The sequence below is a fragment of the Schistocerca americana genome, chromosome 2 (assembly GCF_021461395.2).
Source record: "Schistocerca americana isolate TAMUIC-IGC-003095 chromosome 2, iqSchAmer2.1, whole genome shotgun sequence".
In the NCBI taxonomy this organism is placed as follows: domain Eukaryota; kingdom Metazoa; phylum Arthropoda; class Insecta; order Orthoptera; family Acrididae; genus Schistocerca; species Schistocerca americana.
The window spans coordinates 729,803,574-729,823,802 of NC_060120.1; the positions used below are offsets into that span (position 1 = coordinate 729,803,574).

The window sequence follows — 20,229 nt, forward strand, 5'->3', positions numbered from 1 at the left end:
TTTTTTTTTTTTTTTTTGTTAATGTTAAAGTATTTATCGGAAAATTAAGTCAAATTTTTTTTTGCCCCCCCCCCCCCCCCCCAAGTTGTGTTACATATCCCAACCCACATTTGGAATAAATGACCATACATAGTTGAGGTTTCCATGGTTTCTCCAACACATGCATGGCAAATGCTAAATGATTCCTTTGAAAGGACCCACAGCTGAGTTTCCTCCCATCCTTGCACATTCCAAGCTTGTGCTCGTTCTGTAATGATGCTGATTGTCAACAGAACATAAAATGCTAATCTTCCTCCATTCCTTCTTCAAAGATTTTGATTTGTTATTATTGACCAACCATTATGTTTGAAGATATTTCATCCTATATGAGAAATGTTTGGTGTTAAATCAGTAGAACTTCAAATTATCACTTTTGTCTACTATTTTTATTATTTTTGTTTACTTTTCAGTTGGTGTGCCAGAGGAATTTCAAAGAATTGCAATTTTCTGAAATTGTTTCATTTCTTACACAAAATGGTGTTGTAATAAGAAATGGTGTAACAGAGGCCCGTTACATACATTGGAAATTCATCAAACTGTGGCTCGTAAACACTCGTAGACTACGCCGTTTGAGCAGGGAGAAACTGAAGCCAAGTATGGCAAAGGGCTTGCGTGTAGTTGGACCTAAAAAAGAAGTTGTTACAGAGGGAGAGAGGAAGATTAAAAAGAAAAAAGGACAAATGCTTTATCAACTGAAAAAGAGGAAAGCAGAATGTAACGGACAGCAACAAAAACGGAAACAAAAGCTTCGAAAAGTTCAGTCGCAATCAGGTAAAACAAAAAGTAGTGTAATAAAAAGAAACAGGTATAGATTTTCACTCAAAACGAAGTCTCACTTACGTGCTGAGCTGAAGGCGCGTATAAAATCCAGTTCCTCTGGAGTAAATGTGAACTCAGATGCTGAACAGGCAGCTGTGGTCCCAGAAGATTCTAAAAAGACTAATAACTCATGCTATAACCAGAAAGATGACACTACAACAGACAGTACAGATGCAAACATTCCTCTTTCTGAAGCCATTTCAGATAACAATTATCCTCAACATCCAGTTGAAGTTAATAATGTAAAGACTAATCCAGATTCAGTGGACAGCTGTTCTTTGCACAAAAAAAATGATGTAAATACCCTTGAAGATCCTCAAATTACTGATGATGGAGTAACCTCTCCAAAAAAGACTGAGGAACACAAATCTGTGACTGTTTCAAACACTGAAGGAACAACAGCAACTAGTTTGCCTCATAGCTCTAATTTGGATAGTTGTGGCAGCTCCAACAATAGGTGTCATCTTCCAGAGAGTAGTGTTGTATCAGAAAAAGGCAAGACATGTAAAATTCCAAATAAAAAATCTACAGAAGTCAAACAGGAAAATGTGGAAGTCCAAAGACCAAGAAAAAGGAAAAGAAATGAAATTTCAAGAAAACAAAAGATTGAAATGGATAAATCAGCAAAAGTAATGGAACTGAAAGCAGCTGCAAGAGAATTGGAGAACAGGTAGGATACTTAAAAACTACATGATAATGTAATTGATTACATGGTATTGTTCACTTACTTTGATGTGTATGTACAGCCTAGCAACCCTGAAAATTGTGACATTGATACCATAATGATTCTTTTTAATTATTTTTTACGTGTTACTCCCTTTCCATTCATACTCACAGTCCCAGAGGTGAAATGTACTCAGGGCTCTCCATCATCCTAGCAACAACAAAAGCTATGGAGTTGATTATAATATCAGTAATTTTTGGATATTTTTGTGTGTCACTTGGTGTCTACCCCCGTACCCTCTTTTAGCAATTCTGTGGGTGTTTTACCTCCACCATTTTCAGTTTTTTTCTGAGATAGTAACTCATGTTTGTACCAGTTCTGGTTTAATTTGCTCCAAATGTTCCATAGTTGTGATTTCCATGTCTTACTACCACCATCCCCAGCCTTTGGGACTGAATGTCATGAGAATTGTTACCAACCAGGTCAGTAATCCTAAAAGCTATTGTTTCAACATTATTAAAGTTCACTTTGCATCACCCTATATGCACCAGTTGCTGATTCATGTGCCATTGTTACCTCATCAGTATGGATGAAATGTCATCATAACTGTCACTAATCACCAAACAGTCCCAAAGACCACTGGATATGACCCTGATACCCATTATTTTGTAATACTAAATCAGTGCTGTGCATGAAACCATACTGTGTCTTGCAGTAATGCAGATGATATGTTGGGCTTTCCATTTTGTGATCCGATTGCATTGCCCAATATTCACTCATCACTGTGGGTAGTCCTCTCCAAACCACAGTTCCACATGCACGCTACTGTTGTAACTGCATACCATGTACAGCCAGAAGTGTCATAGCATGACAAATTTATTGACCAGAGATCAATAATTCTATCCTTTTTGAACTCTCCACGTACTTACTCACCCTTTTGCACTGATTAAGGCACTTGCTTTAATTTTTTCACTTTTTTTCATAGCTCTGCATTGACTATTGAGCCTACACCATCTCTACACATCTTAGTTACATACGGCTGGTTTGCTGTTCTTCACAGCCTCTAAATTTGGCTTACATAAGGTCATTCTTTCTGGGTGTTGCAGCTTTTATATGTGCCTTTGTGGTGGGATTCATGGAACAGGATGTGTGAATGAATATAACTAAAAACTTTCCACCCAAACAGGGCTCTGTAGGTCCAACAGTACCTACGGTTGCCATGTCGTACTCAAGCAGTAGGTGTCACTGGATGCAGATATGGAGGGCCATGTGGTTGGCACACTGCTCTCCTGGCATTGTCAGTTTTCATGACTAGCCACTACTTCTCCATCAAGTAGCTCCTCAACTGGCCTCACAAGGGCCGAATGCACACCGCTTGCCAACAGCTCTCAGCAAACCCAGATGGTCAACCATCCAAGTGCTACAGCACTAACTGATCAGACGGGAACTGATGTTACCACTGTGAAAGACTGTTGGCTAAGAATGAATGAATGAATGTATATTGTCTGAGATACATACTGTACTCAAATTTGACTACAATATTTTATTTTCCCAGTTAAGCTTCTTCGTATTCCCTTGTAAAGTAGATATGAATTTTCCATATTTCATGCATGATGTGCTAATTTCTATTTTTGTGAAAACTAAGCTCTAAGCTAGTAACAAAAGATTTCAACTTAAGTTAAGGGCATTGGCGTGTTGCTTTATTGATATAAAGAAGTGTGCACATAGATCCAGTTGTGTAATAACAAATAACTGTACGTGTATGGTGTTTTGTGTGTGTGTGTGTGGGGGGGGGGGGATGTTTCTTAAGATGTTGGTCAATTGTTCATGGTGACTTTTCTCCATTTCTTAGTGTAGGCTGAGGTGTCTTTGTTGTACAATTGTATAAAATTGTCTGACACTGTATTTCTTTCTGGTCAGTGAGCAGATCCAGATTTCGATGCGACCATGGATAAGAATAAATGGTACATTAAATAGGAGAATACTGGATCGCTTGCTGGGAGCCATTCTTGGACACTGCATGTCCAAACCAGGAAATACTATAGAGAGCATTGCTGAACGGTTTTCACCAGCAATACAACCCTTTCATGTAAGGGAACTTCTGGAGGTAAGAAAGAAATTCACAGATTCTCTCTTTTCCACTATGCTTTGTTTTATTTTATTTATTTATTCTTGACAAAATATTTGTATTTGATATTAACTAGTTACAGTAAAAGAAGGATAGAAAGACTCAAACTTACCAGGTTGCCCAAGCAAAGACAAAACTAAAAGTAAAGTTTAGCTTTTTTAACCACAACCCTATTCACCTGGCAAGTGAAAACAAGAAAATGGTAGGATTAGTGTGATGCTAAATGAAGTAGAACTGTCAGTAAACATTCTCTGTGAAGGGAGACGTAGCACGCCATTTAAGGGGAAAATCAACAATTTTGGGTCAGTTAAACCTACTAATACAACATGTTAACACTGCCCTGTGACGTAATAATGTTGTGGCATGTGACATTAAATGTATGCCAACTTAGCGAAGCGTGTGGTCTAGGTTAGGTTGAAAGGTGTCAGTTTGGTTGAGAGTTGGTGAAGCAGTATTGAAGGCTTCAATCAACGCACAATTTCCTTTTGTTCCCATAAAATTCATCCTGGTTCTTTACCTCATCATGTTCTACAGTGATGTACAAATCTTTTGGCCATTATGGTAAATAGTTGTTGATGTTGTTGTGGTCTTCAGTCCTGAGACTGGTTTGATGCAGCTCTCCATGCTACTCTATCCTGTGCAAGCTTTTTCATCACCCAGTACCTACTGCAACCTACATCCTTCTGAATCTGCTTAGTGTATTCGTCTCTTGGTCTCCCTCTACGATTTTTACCCTCCACGCTGCCCTCCAATGCTAAATTTGTGATCCCTTGATGCCTCAAAACGTGTCCTACCAACCGATCCCTTCTTCTAGTCAAGTTGTGCCACAAACTTCTCTTCTCCCCAATCCTATTCAATACCTCCTCATTAGTTACGTGATCTACCCACCTTATCTTCAGCATTCTTCTGTAGCACCACATTTCGAAAGCTTCTATTCTCTTCTTGTCCAAACTGGTTATTGTCCATGTTTCACTTCCATACATGGCTACACTCCATACAAATACTTTCAGAAACAACTTCCAGACACTTAAATCTATACTCGATGTTAACAAATTTCTCTTCTTGAGAAACGATTTCCTTGCCATTGCCAGTCTACATTTTATATCCTCTCTACATCGACCATCATCAGTTATTTTACTCCCTAAATAGCAAAACTCATTTACTACTTTAAGTGTCTCCTTTCCTAATCTAATCCCCTCAGCATCACCCGATTTAATTTGACTACATTCCATCATCCTCGTTTTGCTTTTGTTGATGTTCATCTTATATCCTCCTTTCAACCTCCTTTCAAGACACTGTCCATTCCGTTCAACTGCTCTTCCAAGTCCTTTGCTGTCTCTGACAGAATTACAATGTCATCGGCAAACCTCTAAGTTTTTATTTCTTCTCCATGAATTTTAATACCTACTCCGAATTTTTCTTTTGTTTCCTTTACTGCTTGCTCAATATACAGATTGAATAACATCGGGGAGAGGCTACAACCCTGTCTCACTCCTTTCCCAACCACTGCTTCCCTTTCATGCCCCTCGAGTCTTATAACTGCCATCTGGTTTCTGTACAAATTGTAAATAGCCTTTCGCTCCCTGTATTTGATCCCTGCCACCTTCAGAATTCGAAAAGAGAGTATTCCAGTTAATGTTGTCAAAAGCTTTCTCTAAGTCTACAAATGCTAGAAACGTAGTTTTGCCTTTTCTTAATCTTTCTTCTAAGATAAGTCGTAAGGTTAGTATTGCCTCACGTGTTCCAACATTTCTACGGAATCCAAACTGATCTTCCCCGAGGTCCGCTTCTACTAGTTTTTCCATTTGTCTGTAAAGAATTCGCGTTAGTATTTTGCAGCTGTGACTTATTAAACTGATAGTCCGGTAATTTTCACGTCTGTCAACACCTGCTTTCTTTGGGATTGGAATTATTATATTCTTCTTGAAGTCTGAGGGTATTTCGCCTGTCTCATACATCTTGCTCACCAGATGGTAGAGTTTTGTCAGGACTGGCTCTCCCAAGGCCGTCAGTAGTTCTAATGGAATGTTGTCTACTCCCAGGGCCTTGTTTCGACTCAGGTCTTTCAGTGCTCTGTCAAACTCTTCACATAGTATATTATCTCCCATTTCATCTTCATCTACATCCTCTTCCATTTCCATAATATTTTCCTCAAGTACATCGCCCTTGTATAAACCCTCTACATACTCCTTCCACCTTTCTGCCTTCCCTTCTTTGCTTAGAACTGGGTTGCCATCTGAGCTCTTGATATTCATACAAGTGGTTCTCTTATCTCCAAAGGTCTCTTTAATTTTCCTGTAGGCAGTATCTATCTTACCCCTAGTGAGACAAGCCTCTACATCCTTACATTTGTCCTCTAGCCAGCCCTGCTTAGCCATTTGGCACTTCCTGTCGATCTCATTTTTGAGACGTTTGTATTCCTTTTTGCCTGCTTCATTTACTGCATTTTTATATTTTCTCCTTTCATCAATTAAATTCAATATTTCTTCTGTTACCCAAGGATTTCTATTAGCCCTCGTCTTTTTACCTACTTGATCCTCTGCTGCCTTCACTACTTCATCCCTCAGAGCTACCCATTCTTCTTCTACTGTATTTCTTTCCCCCATTCCTGTCAATTGTTCCCTTATGCTCTCCCTGAAACTCTCTACAACCTCTGGTTCTTTCAGTTTATCCAGGTCCCATCTCCTTAAATTCCCAGCTTTTTGCAGTTTCTTCAGTTTCAATCTGCAGTTCATAACCAATATATTGTGGTCAGAATCCACATCTGCCCCTGGAAATGTCTTACAATTTAAAACCTGGTTCCTAAATCTCTGTCTTACCATTATATAATCTATCTGATACCTTTTAGTATCTCCAGGATTCTTCCAGGTATACAACCTTCTTTTATGATTCTTGAATCAAGTGTTAGCTATGATTAAGTTATGCTCTGTGCAAAATTCTACAAGGCGGCTTCCTCTTTCATTTCTTCCCCCCAATCCATATTCACCTACTATGTTTCCTTCTCTCCCTTTTCCTACTGACGAATTCCAGTCACCCATGACTATTAAATTTTCGTCTCCCTTCACTACCTGAATAATTTCTTTTATCTCGTCATACATTTCATCAATTTCTTCATCATCTGCAGAGCTAGTTAGCATATAAACTTGTACTACTGTAGTAGGCATGGGCTTTGTGTCTATCTTGGCCACAATAATGCGTTCACTATGCTGTTTGTAGTAGCTAACCTGCACTCCTATTTTTTTATTCATTATTAAACCTACTCCTGCATTACCCCTATTTGATTTTGTATTTATAACCCTGTAATCACCTGACCAAAAGTCTTGTTCCTCCTGCCACCGAACTTCACTAATTCCCACTATATCTAACTTTAACCTATCCATTTCCCTTTTTAAATTTTCTAACCTACCTGCCCGATTAAGGGATCTGACATTCCACGCTCCGATCCGTAGAATGCCAATTTTCTTTCTCCTGATAACGACGTCCTCTTGAGTAGTCCCCGCCCGGAGATCCGAATGGGGGACTATTTTACCTCCGGAATATTTTACCCAAGAGGACGCCATCATCATTTAATCATACAGTAAAGCTGCATGTCCTTGGGAAAAATCACGGCTGTAGTTTCCCCTTGCTTTCAGCCATTCGCAGTACCAGCACAGCAAGGCCGTTTTGGTTAATGTTACAAGGCCAGATCAGTCAATCATCCGGACTGTTGCCCCTGCAACTACTGAAAAGGCTGCTGCCCCTCTTCAGTAACCACATGTTTGTCTGGCCTCTCAACAGATACCCCTCCGTTGTGGTTGCACCTACGGTACGGCCATCTGTATCGCTGAGGCACGCAAGCCTCCCCACCAACGGCAAGTTCCATGGTTCATGGGGGGGGGGGGGGGGGGGGGGGTAAATAGTACTAAGTACATATCTTGATGAAGGCCACTTACTGTATTGTTTGGAATGCTGGTACACCATTTTACAATATGATGCAGTCTGCTACCCAGAAGAATTGTTTGGAAATTAACTGTGACCATGGAAAGACAATGTTCCTTGTTCATGTGCCAGTATAGCATACAATATTTATCTGACAGGAAATTTCTGTAGATGCTGTTTAAGTCAGTTTACTTCTAGTGTTGTTGTGGTTGTTGTTATGGTCTTCTGTCCAAACACTGGTTTGATGCAGCTCTCCACACAACTCTTTACAGTGAAAACCTCTTCATCTCCAAATAACTACTGCAACCCACATCCATTTGAACCTGCTCACTATACTTATCTCACTCTGCAGTTTTTATCCTCTCATACTTCCCTCTAATACTAAATTGATGATTCCTTGATGTCTCAGAATGTGTACTATCAACCAATCCTTTCTTTTAATGAAGTTATGCTACAAATTTCTTTTCTCTCTAATTCTGTTGAGTTCCTTCTCTTTAATTACATGATCAATGCTTCTGTTGTACCACATTTAAAAAGCTTATATGCTCTTCTTGCCTGAACTGCTTATTGCCCACACTTGACTTACATACAAGGCTACATGACAGACAGATACCTTCAGAAAAGACTTGCTAACTGTGTAAAGTTATATTGTGTGTTAACAAATTTCTCTTCTTCAAAAACTCTTGCCAGCCTACATTTTGTATACTTTCTATGTTGGCCATCATCAGTAATTTTATGGCCCAAATAGCAAGACTTATCAACTACTTTTAGTACCTCATTTCCTAATCTAATTCCCTCAGCATCACTTGATGTAATCTGACTACATTTATTTACCATTTAGTTAATGTTCATCTTATATCCTCATTTCAAGACCCTGTCCAATCCATTCATCTGTACTTCCATGTCCTTTGCTGTCTCTGCCAGAATTGTGATGTCATCAGCAAACCTCAAAGTTTTTATTTCTTCTCCCTGAACTTCAATACTGTCTCCAGATTTCTCCTTGCTCTCCTTCACAGCTTACTCAGTGTAGAGACTGTATAATCTTGAGTATACACTACAACCCTGTCTGACTCCCTTCTCAACCAATACTTCCCTTTTATGCCCTTCAAGTCTTATGAGTATAACTGTCGTCTGGATTCTGTACAAGTTGTAGACAACATTTTGTCCCCTGTATTTTACCCAACCAAACATCAGAAACTTAGAGTGTTTTCTGTTCAACATTCTCAGAAGCTTCTACAAATACTATAAACCTAGATTTGCCTTTCCTTAACCTATATTCTGAGATAAGTCATAGGATCAGTATTATTTTGCACATTCCAACATTTCTCTGGAACCCAACTGATCTCCAGTGTCAACTTCTACCAGTTTTTCCATTCTTCTGTAAGTAATTCATATAAAATTTTTGAAACCAAGGCTTATTAAACTAATAGTTTGGCAATATTCACAAAATCAGCACCTACTTACTTTGTTACTGGATTTATTATGTTCTTCTTGAAGTCTGAGGGTACTTCCCCTATTTTATATATCTTGCACACCAGATGGAACAATTTAGTCATTGCTGGCTCTCCAAAGGAAATCATCAGTTCTGAGGGAACATCATCTAATCCGGGGGCCTTGCCTTGGCTTAGGTCTTCAGCACTCAGTTAAATTTTTCTCGCAGTATCGTAGCTCCTATTTCAACTTCAACTACTTCCACTTCCCTTTCTACATCATCAACTTCAAGTTCATTTTCCTTGTACAGTAGCTCCTCTACATATTCTGTCCACTTTTCAGCTTTCCTTTCTTTGCTCAATACTGGTATTGCATCTGAGGCCTTGGTATTCGTACATTTGCTTCTCTTTTCTCCAAAGGCACTAGCCAATTGTGCGTAGCCATTTTGCACTTCTTGTCAATCTTGTTTTTTAGACATTTGTATTCCATTTCACTTGCTTGATTGGCTGAATTTTTATATTTTCTCCTTTCATTATGGAAATTCAATATCTCCTGTGATATCCAAGGATTTCTACTAGGTCTTGGCTTCTTACCTATCTGATCCTGTACTGCCTTCACTATTTCATCTCTCAAAGCTACCTATTCATCATCTACAGTATTCCTTCCCCTGTTTCAGGCTGTCTGCTTCTAGTGTAGTATCTCTAAATGTTACCCTAGAAATTGTGTCATAATAGAGAAAGAACTAGAAGTTCATAATGTTATACGCACCATTACAAAGCTGTGGCATTGTGTTGAAACAACTTTCTGATATATTTTCATGATATTTGTCAAGAACTACATATGATAAAAGATGGTGAGAAGTTTTGATGTCCTCCTTACCTGTATCCTTGAATTCATGCGTAAATGCTCTCCCTGATACGTGTCACATTAGGTAGCAGCTGTCTCTGATAATATGTTTGTGGTTGGGAAAAGAAATCCTAAGGGAAAGTGACATACATGAGCAATATGATACACACTATGTAAATGAAGAAATAGAAAAATTTGTAAACAGGAGTCCATGCCAAATAGTGCCTTGTTTGTTTATTGACAGTTATAATATGAAACTGCTCACTTGATTATCATTATTAATTAATTTTGTGGCCTGTGTTGCTAAATTAGGAAAAATGCAACTCACCATATGGCAGAGATGTTGAGTTGCAGATAGGCACATTCCATCTTGCATTTTCCGTTGATTAAATTAGTAAAAATTTATACTGAGTATGTTCATTACATTATTCATGTGAGAATGAGGCTTTTGTCTGTATCTGTTATATCCTTCACCAAGGTGTGATACTGGTAGTGGTTGAGTCCACACATTAGAATGACAATTTTTTGTTTATTGACAATGAACTAAACTCAGTACAGCTTAGAGGATAAAAGTCCATACTTGAATACAACTTAAAAGTCCATTTCAATGATGTGTAGCAGGTGCCCACTATGATGGAGCCCACAAACATTGGTAGTGGTGGTGAGCTAGGATGTGCCAAGGCACTGTACCATGTGGCTGTGAGCTCATGGGCCATTTAGGCACATGTCTAGTGTCGAGAGCGACTGACTGTTGTCCAGCGGCCGATGATCCCGGCAACTGCGTGACAACCACCACCAGATTTCGCAAGCCATGTTGCCAAAGAAACATAAGCTGAAGACCTCCAAGAAGGACACGAAGAAGCTTGCACTCTTGCCATTCTGTGGCTCAATAACAGGAAAGATTAGCCGGCTTCTAAAGAAGCATAAAAGTAATACGGTTTTCAGGGCATCTGCTAAAATTCTAAAATCCAATAGCTAATGAGGCCTGTGAAAGACGATGTTCGACTTGGAGCAGCAAGATTATATAAAATACCATGTGGATCTGGACAGTTCTATATCGGACAGACTGTATGTACTATTGAACAGCGCCGCGTGGAGCACAAGAGATGTTTCCGCCCGCACCATCGTGAGTAATCAGAGGTAGCGGAACATGCTTTAAAAAACGGACACCATATCGCGTTTGCTGAGACATCTGTTATTACATGGACTACTTGTTTTTGGGACTGTGTTATAAAAGCAGCAATAGAGTTAAACATTTCTGACAATACTCTCAATAAAGATGGTGGCCTGCAGCTAAACAGAGCTTGGAACCTGGCCACTGGAAAGTTGAAGCAGGCGCAGCGAGTGCGCAATGAATACTGTGGTATCTGCCATCATTCCACCACCGGCCGACAGCGGCGGACATATGCGGACCGGGCTTATACACTCATGCTCATAAATGAAGGATAATTGCAGAACGTGGTGCACACAATGTGGTACTACACAAAACTGGCACTAATAGCATAGGCACGTAGGGAACACACACGACACAGATATGTAAGTCCATGGTATTGGATAAGTTGAGAAAACTGTCCTGAAACACATGTGCTACAAAGCACTACTGTTTCCTGCACATGTACCCCAACATAAATATGGGATATGATCACCATGCACATGTACACAGGCCACACAACAGGTTGGTATACTCTGGGTCAGGTGGTCGAGCAGCTGCTGGGGAACAGCCTCCCGTTCTTGCACCAGTGCCTATCGGAGCTCCTGAAGTGTCGTAGGGGTTTGAAGACATGCAACAATATGTCGATCGAGAGCATCCCAGACATGTTCGATGGGGTTTAGGTCTTGAGAACAGGCAGGCAACTCCATTCGCCTGATATCTTCTGTTTCAAGGCACTCCCCCGCGATGGCAGCTTGGTGGGGCCGTGTGTTATCATGTATCAGGAGGAAGGTGGGACCCACTGCACCCCTGAAAAGGCAGACATACTGGTGCAAAATGATGTCCCAATACACCTGACCTGTTACAGTTCCTCTGTCAAAGACATGCAGGGGTGTACATGCATCAATGATAACCCCACCATACACCATCAAACCACAACCTCCATACAGGACCCTTTCAAGGATGTTAAGGGGTTGGTATCTGGTTCCTGGTTCATGCCAGATGAAAACCCGGCAAGAATCACTGTTCAGACTATACCTGGACTCGTCCGTGAACATAACCTGAGGCCACTGCTCCAATGACCATGTACTGTGTTCTTGACACAAGGTTTTACGCACTCTCCTGTGACCAGGGGTCAGCGGAATGCACCTTGCAGGTCTCCTGGTGAATAAACCATGTCTGTTCAGTCATCTGTTGTCTGTATGTCTGGAGACAACTGTTCCAGTGGCTGCAGTAAGGTCCCGAGCAAGGCTACCTGCAGTACTCGATGGTCGTCTGCGGGCACTGATGGTGAGATATCAGTCTTCTTGTGGTGTTGTACACTGTGGACGTCCTGTACTGTAGAGCCTGGACATGTTTCCTGTCTGCTGGAATCGTTGCCATAATCTTGAGATCACACTTTGTGGCACACAAAGGGCCTGTGCTATGACCTGCTGTGTTTGACCAGCCTCCAGTCGCCCTAGTATTCTACCCTTCATAACGTCATCAATATGTGTTCTTTGAGACATTTTCAACACACAGTCACCATTAGCACATCTGAAAACACCTGCACGCTTACTTGCTGCACCGTACTCTGACATGCACCCACGCACCTCTGCGTATGTGGCCTGCTGCCAGCGCAACTGTGCGACAACCGCAGGTCAAATGCACTGCATGGTCATACCCTGAGGTGATTTAAGCCCACAAATCACCCACCAGAGCATTGTTTCACCATGTATCAGCATTATCATTAATTTATGAGCATGAGTGTAGATTTGCCGACTGTCTGCGTACTCCATTTCAAGATGACCAGTAGAGGACCGGTGTCACAAGATGGAAGTGAGTCTCCACTCAGCACCTGGCGCCACCACACGCCGTATTCCCGGACTACCAGGACGCTATATAGGCCACTGCAACAGCATCGTACAGCCAGTCCTACACCTGCCTTTGCTTGTACACTGTGTGATCAAAAGTATCTGGACACTGCTGGAAACCTGAGAAAATTTTATCGTGCCACTATCTGATTGGTAGCGACAGCCACAGTCATTGTCGCCTGACTTGAGGTGGCTGATGATTGATCTGGAGCACACAACATAACTGGCTGTCGATGGGTTGAGCAGTGACCTAAGTACCTGTCAGCGAAGGAATACAGGCTTGACTTCACAGGGACACACAATTTCAGAGACACAAATAGGTGCTGGCAACTGCAGTGCTGTTTATTTTGACCCAAACGCCTTGTATTGGTGCAACTTGTGCTCCCAGACATTGTGGCAGCTGCAGGAGGCTTGATGGTAAATAACCTAGCAAATTTTCTGTTGATAAACAACTGCTTAAGGGAAAGCAGGGGCCATGCCCGGTCCGGAAATCACATCCATGAATGCTCCCAGTGCCCATCAAAGAGATGGTGCAGTCATCTCAGAGCAGCACAGCAACTGTGGGAGGAGCCACCGAGCAGCCGCCAGAGCAAACAGGAATGAAACAACAGGACAATCAGTCATTGTGCAAACATGTGTCTGAGAAGTGACCACAGCTCGCCTGAGTACTGTATGCATAAAAAGACTCAAAAGCAAGTTGTGTGAATATACAGAACTGAATCAGTGATGAGCACAAAAAAATTATCCTCATGAGAGAAGCACGTTATGTCCATGTATGGGAATGGAAGCTGGCTCCCATAGGCAGCGATGGGGAAAGCCTGGCAGAGGCAGGACTGGCAGTGGAGTTTCCAAGAAGTCACAACCCAAGGCCTGGAAGAACATGAGGGATTGGCAGCACTAGCAGGGATGGCTGGGCCAACTGCAGGATTGCCACAGAAGTGATGGCTGGGAACAGCATTGGAGAGCTGGCCATGACAGGATCGGCAGTGATCACAGAAGCTGTCATATGGACGGCTACAGTGGCACCAGTGGGAATGGTTGCACTGACCACCTGCATGGCCTCAGAGGAGGCAGTAGCAGTCAGGAAAGGTGTCACAAGGCTGACTGCAGTAGGCTCAGTGACAACAAGGCTGCAGGCCATGGCAGGGCAGGCAAGACATTGGGCACTGGCAACGACTCGGCTGTTGATAACCCAGGGTGTATACGACCCAGGAAATCCGGGAAAAACCCGGGAATTTTTTCATCCGGGAGAAAACCGGGAAAAACCCGGGAATTTTTCATTGTTTTAGCTTTCAGGTAAATTTTTGTAATTTTGACTGCAGAATTGATTCTCTAGCAAAGAATGTTATTGTATCCTGCTACTGGAGAATGATACTGCAGCAATAAAATATAAACAAGAGGGAAAAAATAAAACTTTAGTGGCAAAGGAAATGTGCAATTTACAACAAAAAAAAACCATGCACGCACAAGCGTCTGCAAATAGCTAAAATATGTCAAAGGCCGTAGGGCGCAGACTGTAATTCTTCGTAACAATAAACTGCTTGCTATGAGCATGACATCACAACTTTTCACATTAGGTTCGTTTGACCAATTGCCAGCTGTCTGTTGCACATGCGCATTTGACTCGCGTATAAACAGTCCCGCTACTTGAAGTTTGGCTGTTAGCTATTTCGGTAGTAGCAGCAAGAAGCCAGATGCAAATGAGAAAAATTTTTCTCACGCGCCCTAGCTGCCAGATTCACGCTTGCACGGGTAGGGGGTTAACCTCCACGTGATCCCTGTTTACGTTAAGTGATTTCGCTGCTTCTCTTCGTGTACAGCTCCCAGGTAAAATGAAAACAAGACGGATTTCTGTGGCCGGGAGCTATCAAATGAATTAAAATACGTTCACATAATTACGGAGGACAAAAATAAAATCATAAAACTGAAATTAATAATATATTTCCAAGTTAGTAGCAGTGAAGCATTAATCACCTTGCAGAACAGTGAAGTTATTTTTGCAAGTTTTCTAAAGAAATTTTGCTTTATTAATCTTTCCGCCGAGGCAATCATTTTATTTGAAACGAAGTGTTTCATTCTACAGTATTGGCTAGTTCCAACTGTTCGCTGAATTTCAAGTGCACGTTTTCATCTTCTGCCATATATGGCATTATGCCATAATAAAGAACCAAAAATGAGATCGTAGAGTACTGGTAATCCAAGAAAATTTACATTCCAAAAACCACACTGAAAAGCTTAATGTCAGATGGGACCTACTTCATTGTGAATCTGGAAAAAGCCAATTTGCACTTCTAGCCGAATTATGCATTTTAGTATGGTTTACGAAATTCCGATGCTCTTTGGAGTATTCTCTGATGCCCTGTTTCTTATATGCTGTAATGTAAGCTCTCTTAGTGCTTCATACGCACAAACATATGGGCTTGCTACACCACTGCGGTTGCACACGCACAATAATGACTGTTTTCTGGCGCTCTCTGGCAACTGGTAAATAGTACCTTTTTCTAACAGTATCCAGATAGTATTGCGAATGGTGGTTAGAAAAGCGTTACTTTCAAAGTAAATTTCTTTTTACTTAAGATGAATTATGTTACGTGTGAGAAAATGGGATGGATATCTAAATGACAGAGGGTTCGAAACTGAACAGTTTGAGGACCAGCCACTTACAAGAATTTCGAGCCGAGACATTTATGTCATAATTTTAAATTTACTGGCACATTTGTGTGATGTGTCTTAAAGTATAACACACGCAAAAAATGGTCAATATTACATGTGAAAGCTTAGCTTCTGTTGTAGCTTGTTAATCTCAGAGACTAATATTATATGTGAAAGCTTAGCTTTTCTTGTAGATATACGGTACTGTGTACATTAATGTAAACCGTTAACTTTTCCTCTTGCGTGTTCGCGCTATGTAACCAGTGATCTTGCTATTGGGTGACTATAACACAAGTCCTATGCTCTGTATAGCTGCTGTCATCGGCTGACGAGATCTCGTGGGTTGAGATATGACTCGCTTACAAAACGGACATCGCAACCTCGGTTTCAACGCTCCGGAAACTAACGCGCTGTGTTTGGTGCAATTCGAATTTATACTTCCGTAATACGAAAATATGCAGCGTATATGTTGCTGCAAATCAAAGGTCTTTCTATAACTTCTCTCCTTTCTTTAATTAAAAGTCTCTCCAAAAGTTCTTTGCCCCATCTTTTCTTTTTTTTCCGGGAAGTTCTACGCGATTGTATAAAGCGTTAACCATTCAAAGGATTTATAAGTTTTACAGTTCCGAGGGAAAATCCACGGAAAACCTACTGTCACTTAGCACAGAAAAAGTGTGTTTTCGCCCGGGAAAAAGCATATTTTTTAAACGGGATATCCGGGAGAAATCCGGGAAATTATTTTCCTTGTCCCCATATACACCCTGTAACCGAGGGCCAGCTGTAATGACTGGACCCCAATGGTCGCCATGACCAGACCAGGGTGACTGGACCGAAGCTAAAGGGCCAATTGCAAGAAGCTGGTGTCTGATTGTGTGTTGTGCAAATGCTAACCTGATACCAGAGGACTTCTATCAGAGAACTCTGTGAACTTGCAATGTAGTGCTGCATGGCTTGACAACAATGTAAACAAACTTGACAGAATGTGAGCCAGCTTGCCACACACAAGATCCTAGATGTCCTGTCCAGATACTGGTTCTGATTACGCCCACTGGAACACTGAGAGAGAGACTGTAGAACTTGAGTGAGCAGGGAGATGGTCCAGAATTGCCTGATCCTTGAATGGAAAGACTTTGGACAATTATTCCTCTGGTGGCTGAACAGACATAGAGACCACCCGAATTATGCTGAAGAGGGAACATTGCCAAGAACTTGCATCTACCAAGAAACATGAACACCAGGTGCAGAACAAAAGCCTTCTGAAAGGGAGACGACCATACAAATGAACCCAGATATGGAACCCAAGAAAGAAACATTACATTTCCAGTACACAGGTGGATACACTCGCACAATAGTCGGATTTGAATACAGGCTGTCACAACAAAATAACATGAATATGTTGTCCCATCCAGCCTAACTAGCTCTCAAGTGAAAATGCCATTTGCATGAAAAACATGCAAACAGTTGACAAAAAAAACCTGCTCCAGCGAAAATGAATGAAGGCACATGAGGAAACACTGAGACACACATGAAGAAGCTGCCTTGTACGTGTCCTGTCTGATCACCACCACCCTGAGAAAGAGGGCTGGCCATAGCTGCATCATCTGGGCAGATAGCGACGTGGTATGGCAGCATTGAGCTTGGCATGGAGAAATGTGCTAGTCGGGCGCCAGATGAGACCAGAAGCTGGCATTGCAGCCAGTGAACCTTGAGCTGGCTTTGAAGTACGCAAATAATGAGCAGGCACTGTAGCAGTACACCATTATTGTCTTCGCCACTGTTGTGTATTGCAGACAAGGGAACAGCACTGTAACACAGTATATTGCAGACAAGGAAACAGCACTGTAACATGAAAACATTATCCTTGTCACAACTGTAGTATATGGGGACAATGGAAGGGCAGTGAGACATGAAACCTTTATCCTCAGCGCCATTGTAGTACATGAGGAAGAGGGAAGAGCACTGTAACACAAAACCATTAACTTCATTGTCACTGTTGTATTCTTAGCCTAGTGGTGTGACTGGTAGTGATAGAATTCACACATTGCAATGACAACCCTTGTTTATTAACTGTGAACTAAGCTAAGTACGCCTTAGAGAACTAAAGGCCACAGCTGAGTATACCTTAAAAGTCCATCTCAGTTATGTGTAGTGGGTGTGTATTGTGGCAGAGTCCACCATCATCGATATTGGTGATGAGCCAGGAGATGCCAAGAATAATCAGCAGCACAGTACTATATGGCTGTGTGCTTGTGGGCCGTCAAACTGCAGGTCTGGTCTTTGGGAGTGACTGACAGATGTTCAGTGCTGATGGTTGAGATGAAGGCATGAGAAAGCACTGTTTGATGGGCAACAGCAGTAGCAGGCATTGTGGTTCAAAGCATAGACTCAAGGCTGTTGATACTCAGTCTGGAGCCCAGAGTTGAACTGACTGTAGAGGGGTTGAGCAGCAAGTGCTGTTTACCATGACTTGCGCACCATGTATTGGCACAACTTGTGCCCCCAGATGTTATGGGGACCGCAGGAGGCTTAGCAGTAAACAGCCCCATGAACATTCTGTTGATAAACAACCTCATAAGGTAAAACAGGCTGTGCCTCTCCCACAAAGCACATCTGTGAAGCCGGTGGCTAAATATGCAGGGGTCCAGCACTACATATACTACAATTTCATTACTGGCAAGACAGCAAAACAAATGTGGCAAATGGAGGTCACTTTATGGACAGTTTCGAAATTCTATTTTCTCATTGTAGTGCTGATGGTAAAAAGATTCTTGTTTGTATTAATGTCTGCTTTTGATATTGTGAGCCTGGCTTCAAGACTGACACATTGTTGCATTCTCCTGAGAAACATACACTAACATTCTTATGGGATTTAGTTAGTATAAAGAGAAAAATGAAGTAAAATATACCATTTGTTACCATCAACTGAGAATTCTACTGGCAGGAGCTCTCCTGTCACACAGCAGCTTTTTTTTCTTTTTTTACTGATTATTATTATTATTATTATTATTATTATTAAATGATTGAAATTAAATCCTAAGTAATTCTTCTTACAGTACAACCCTTGCTACTATTGATTGTTTATGTTTTTAAGAAACATAGATGGTGTTAGGAGGATTTGCAGCAATAATGAAGGGAGAGACACTTTTTTTTCCAAAAACAAACAAAGTGTGACTATAAAGAAGTTTTCCAAGTGATAGCAAAATTTAATTGTGGAAGGCAGTAATTACGTGGGGAAATAGTACAATCTCAGTATAGCACAATTTGTTGGGTACTTATAAGTTGCCTTTCTAAACACCCATTAATTTTAAGTACAGAAAAAGGGGTGGAGGTCAGCATAGCAGCCCTAGAATGCCATGTAAAAGGTGCATGATTTTGGAAGGGGGAGCTTTCAAAAAATTATTCTTGTCAGTTTCCTGTTCTTGCAGTTTCATTTTTCAGCTTGAGCTTCTCAAATTACATTTCTCTTGTATTTCTGGCAAATTGGTGAAAGATAAGAGATGCATTTTGTTTGTATCTTCTTGTGTAGAACTCATATGGAGCGCTTAGGATTTCCATGGAGAGACTTTGTAGATGAAATGATAAAATATAGTGTATATAGGTAGTTCCCTGCAACCATATTTCCTTTTGTTTCAATTTGAAAAACAGAACTTCTGCTGTGATTTTGACAATGTCATAAAAATAATTTTTTCTTGAAAAATCTTAAGCTACGTAAATGTGTGTTGTAATGAAGAAATGGGTGGCATAGGTTACTTGTGGCTAGCAGCTTTTCATTCTCAATAGTTTATTATATACTGATTCATTTTTTCCTGTAATATGTAAAGTATTCTTTGTGTTCTAGATTCTGTGGAAGATTGGCTGTGTTAAGATGTACACCATTCATAAATCATGGCCAGCTACATTATTTTCATCACCATCAAATATAACTATATGTGAGTCCATTGATGGTAGCTGTTATTTATTCTTAATACCATTCACATAATTTTTATTTCAAGTATTGGTGTGATATCACCTTCCTGGGAACAAGTTTTCTTTGTTTAAATAACCTCAAAAACGCAGTTTGTACCTATCTGTAATTTACATACAATTGCTTACAGTGCCTGCTGATGGAAGCGAAAGTAGTGCTGATATCGTAGTTGATCCACAACCAGATGCTGTTACAAGATTGGGACAGTTCATTGGAAAGAAGACATATTCAAAGGACTTCTTAAGTTGTTAGCACTAACTCATTATGACTGTCCTCAAATTTATTTATCTTTTTTTCAATGTATATGTTATTTTTTCTACTTTTGGTGACATATGTAATGCATATTTATACTGTGTACAGTAGGATTTATAATCCAATTCATTGTAGGCTAATTTAAATGCAACTCTGAGTAAATAAATAAAGACCATTACATTATCATACTTCAGTCTTTAACAACTTTGGCTATACCACAGGGAAATTATTGAATGAAGATAACTAACTGAAAATGGTCAAATGTAGTGATATAAATATTATTTTTTGAAGTTGGCATGTTTTATGTTTGTTCTGTTGAAATATTCCATATTGTGAATTTGATCTATGGAACAATGTGCTAATTAACTATTGATGATCAACTTAAAAATTAGATGTAACCCACCTTTTTCCATGTGCATCTGATGACTAACTTATACACTTGTTTTGCAATATAGTAAGTATTACACACAATATTAGACAGAACTGGAGAAAAAAAAGAAAGCAAAATGAGCA

General features: G+C 40.6%; 1 protein-coding gene across 1 annotated transcript in view; it reads left to right on the forward strand.

Annotated features, from left to right (window-relative positions):
- Positions 1 to 19,904, forward strand: part of LOC124594743 (general transcription factor 3C polypeptide 1) — a 370,793-nt gene extending 350,889 nt beyond the window's left edge. The window contains exons 29-32 of the mRNA XM_047133120.1: positions 450 to 1,528; positions 3,443 to 3,629; positions 19,339 to 19,429; positions 19,595 to 19,904. Of these exons, the coding sequence (XP_046989076.1) occupies positions 450 to 1,528; positions 3,443 to 3,629; positions 19,339 to 19,429; positions 19,595 to 19,716 (1,479 nt within the window). The 3' untranslated portion in view covers positions 19,717 to 19,904. The remainder of the gene's footprint in view (positions 1 to 449; positions 1,529 to 3,442; positions 3,630 to 19,338; positions 19,430 to 19,594) is intronic.
- Positions 19,905 to 20,229: the final 325 nt, after the last annotated feature.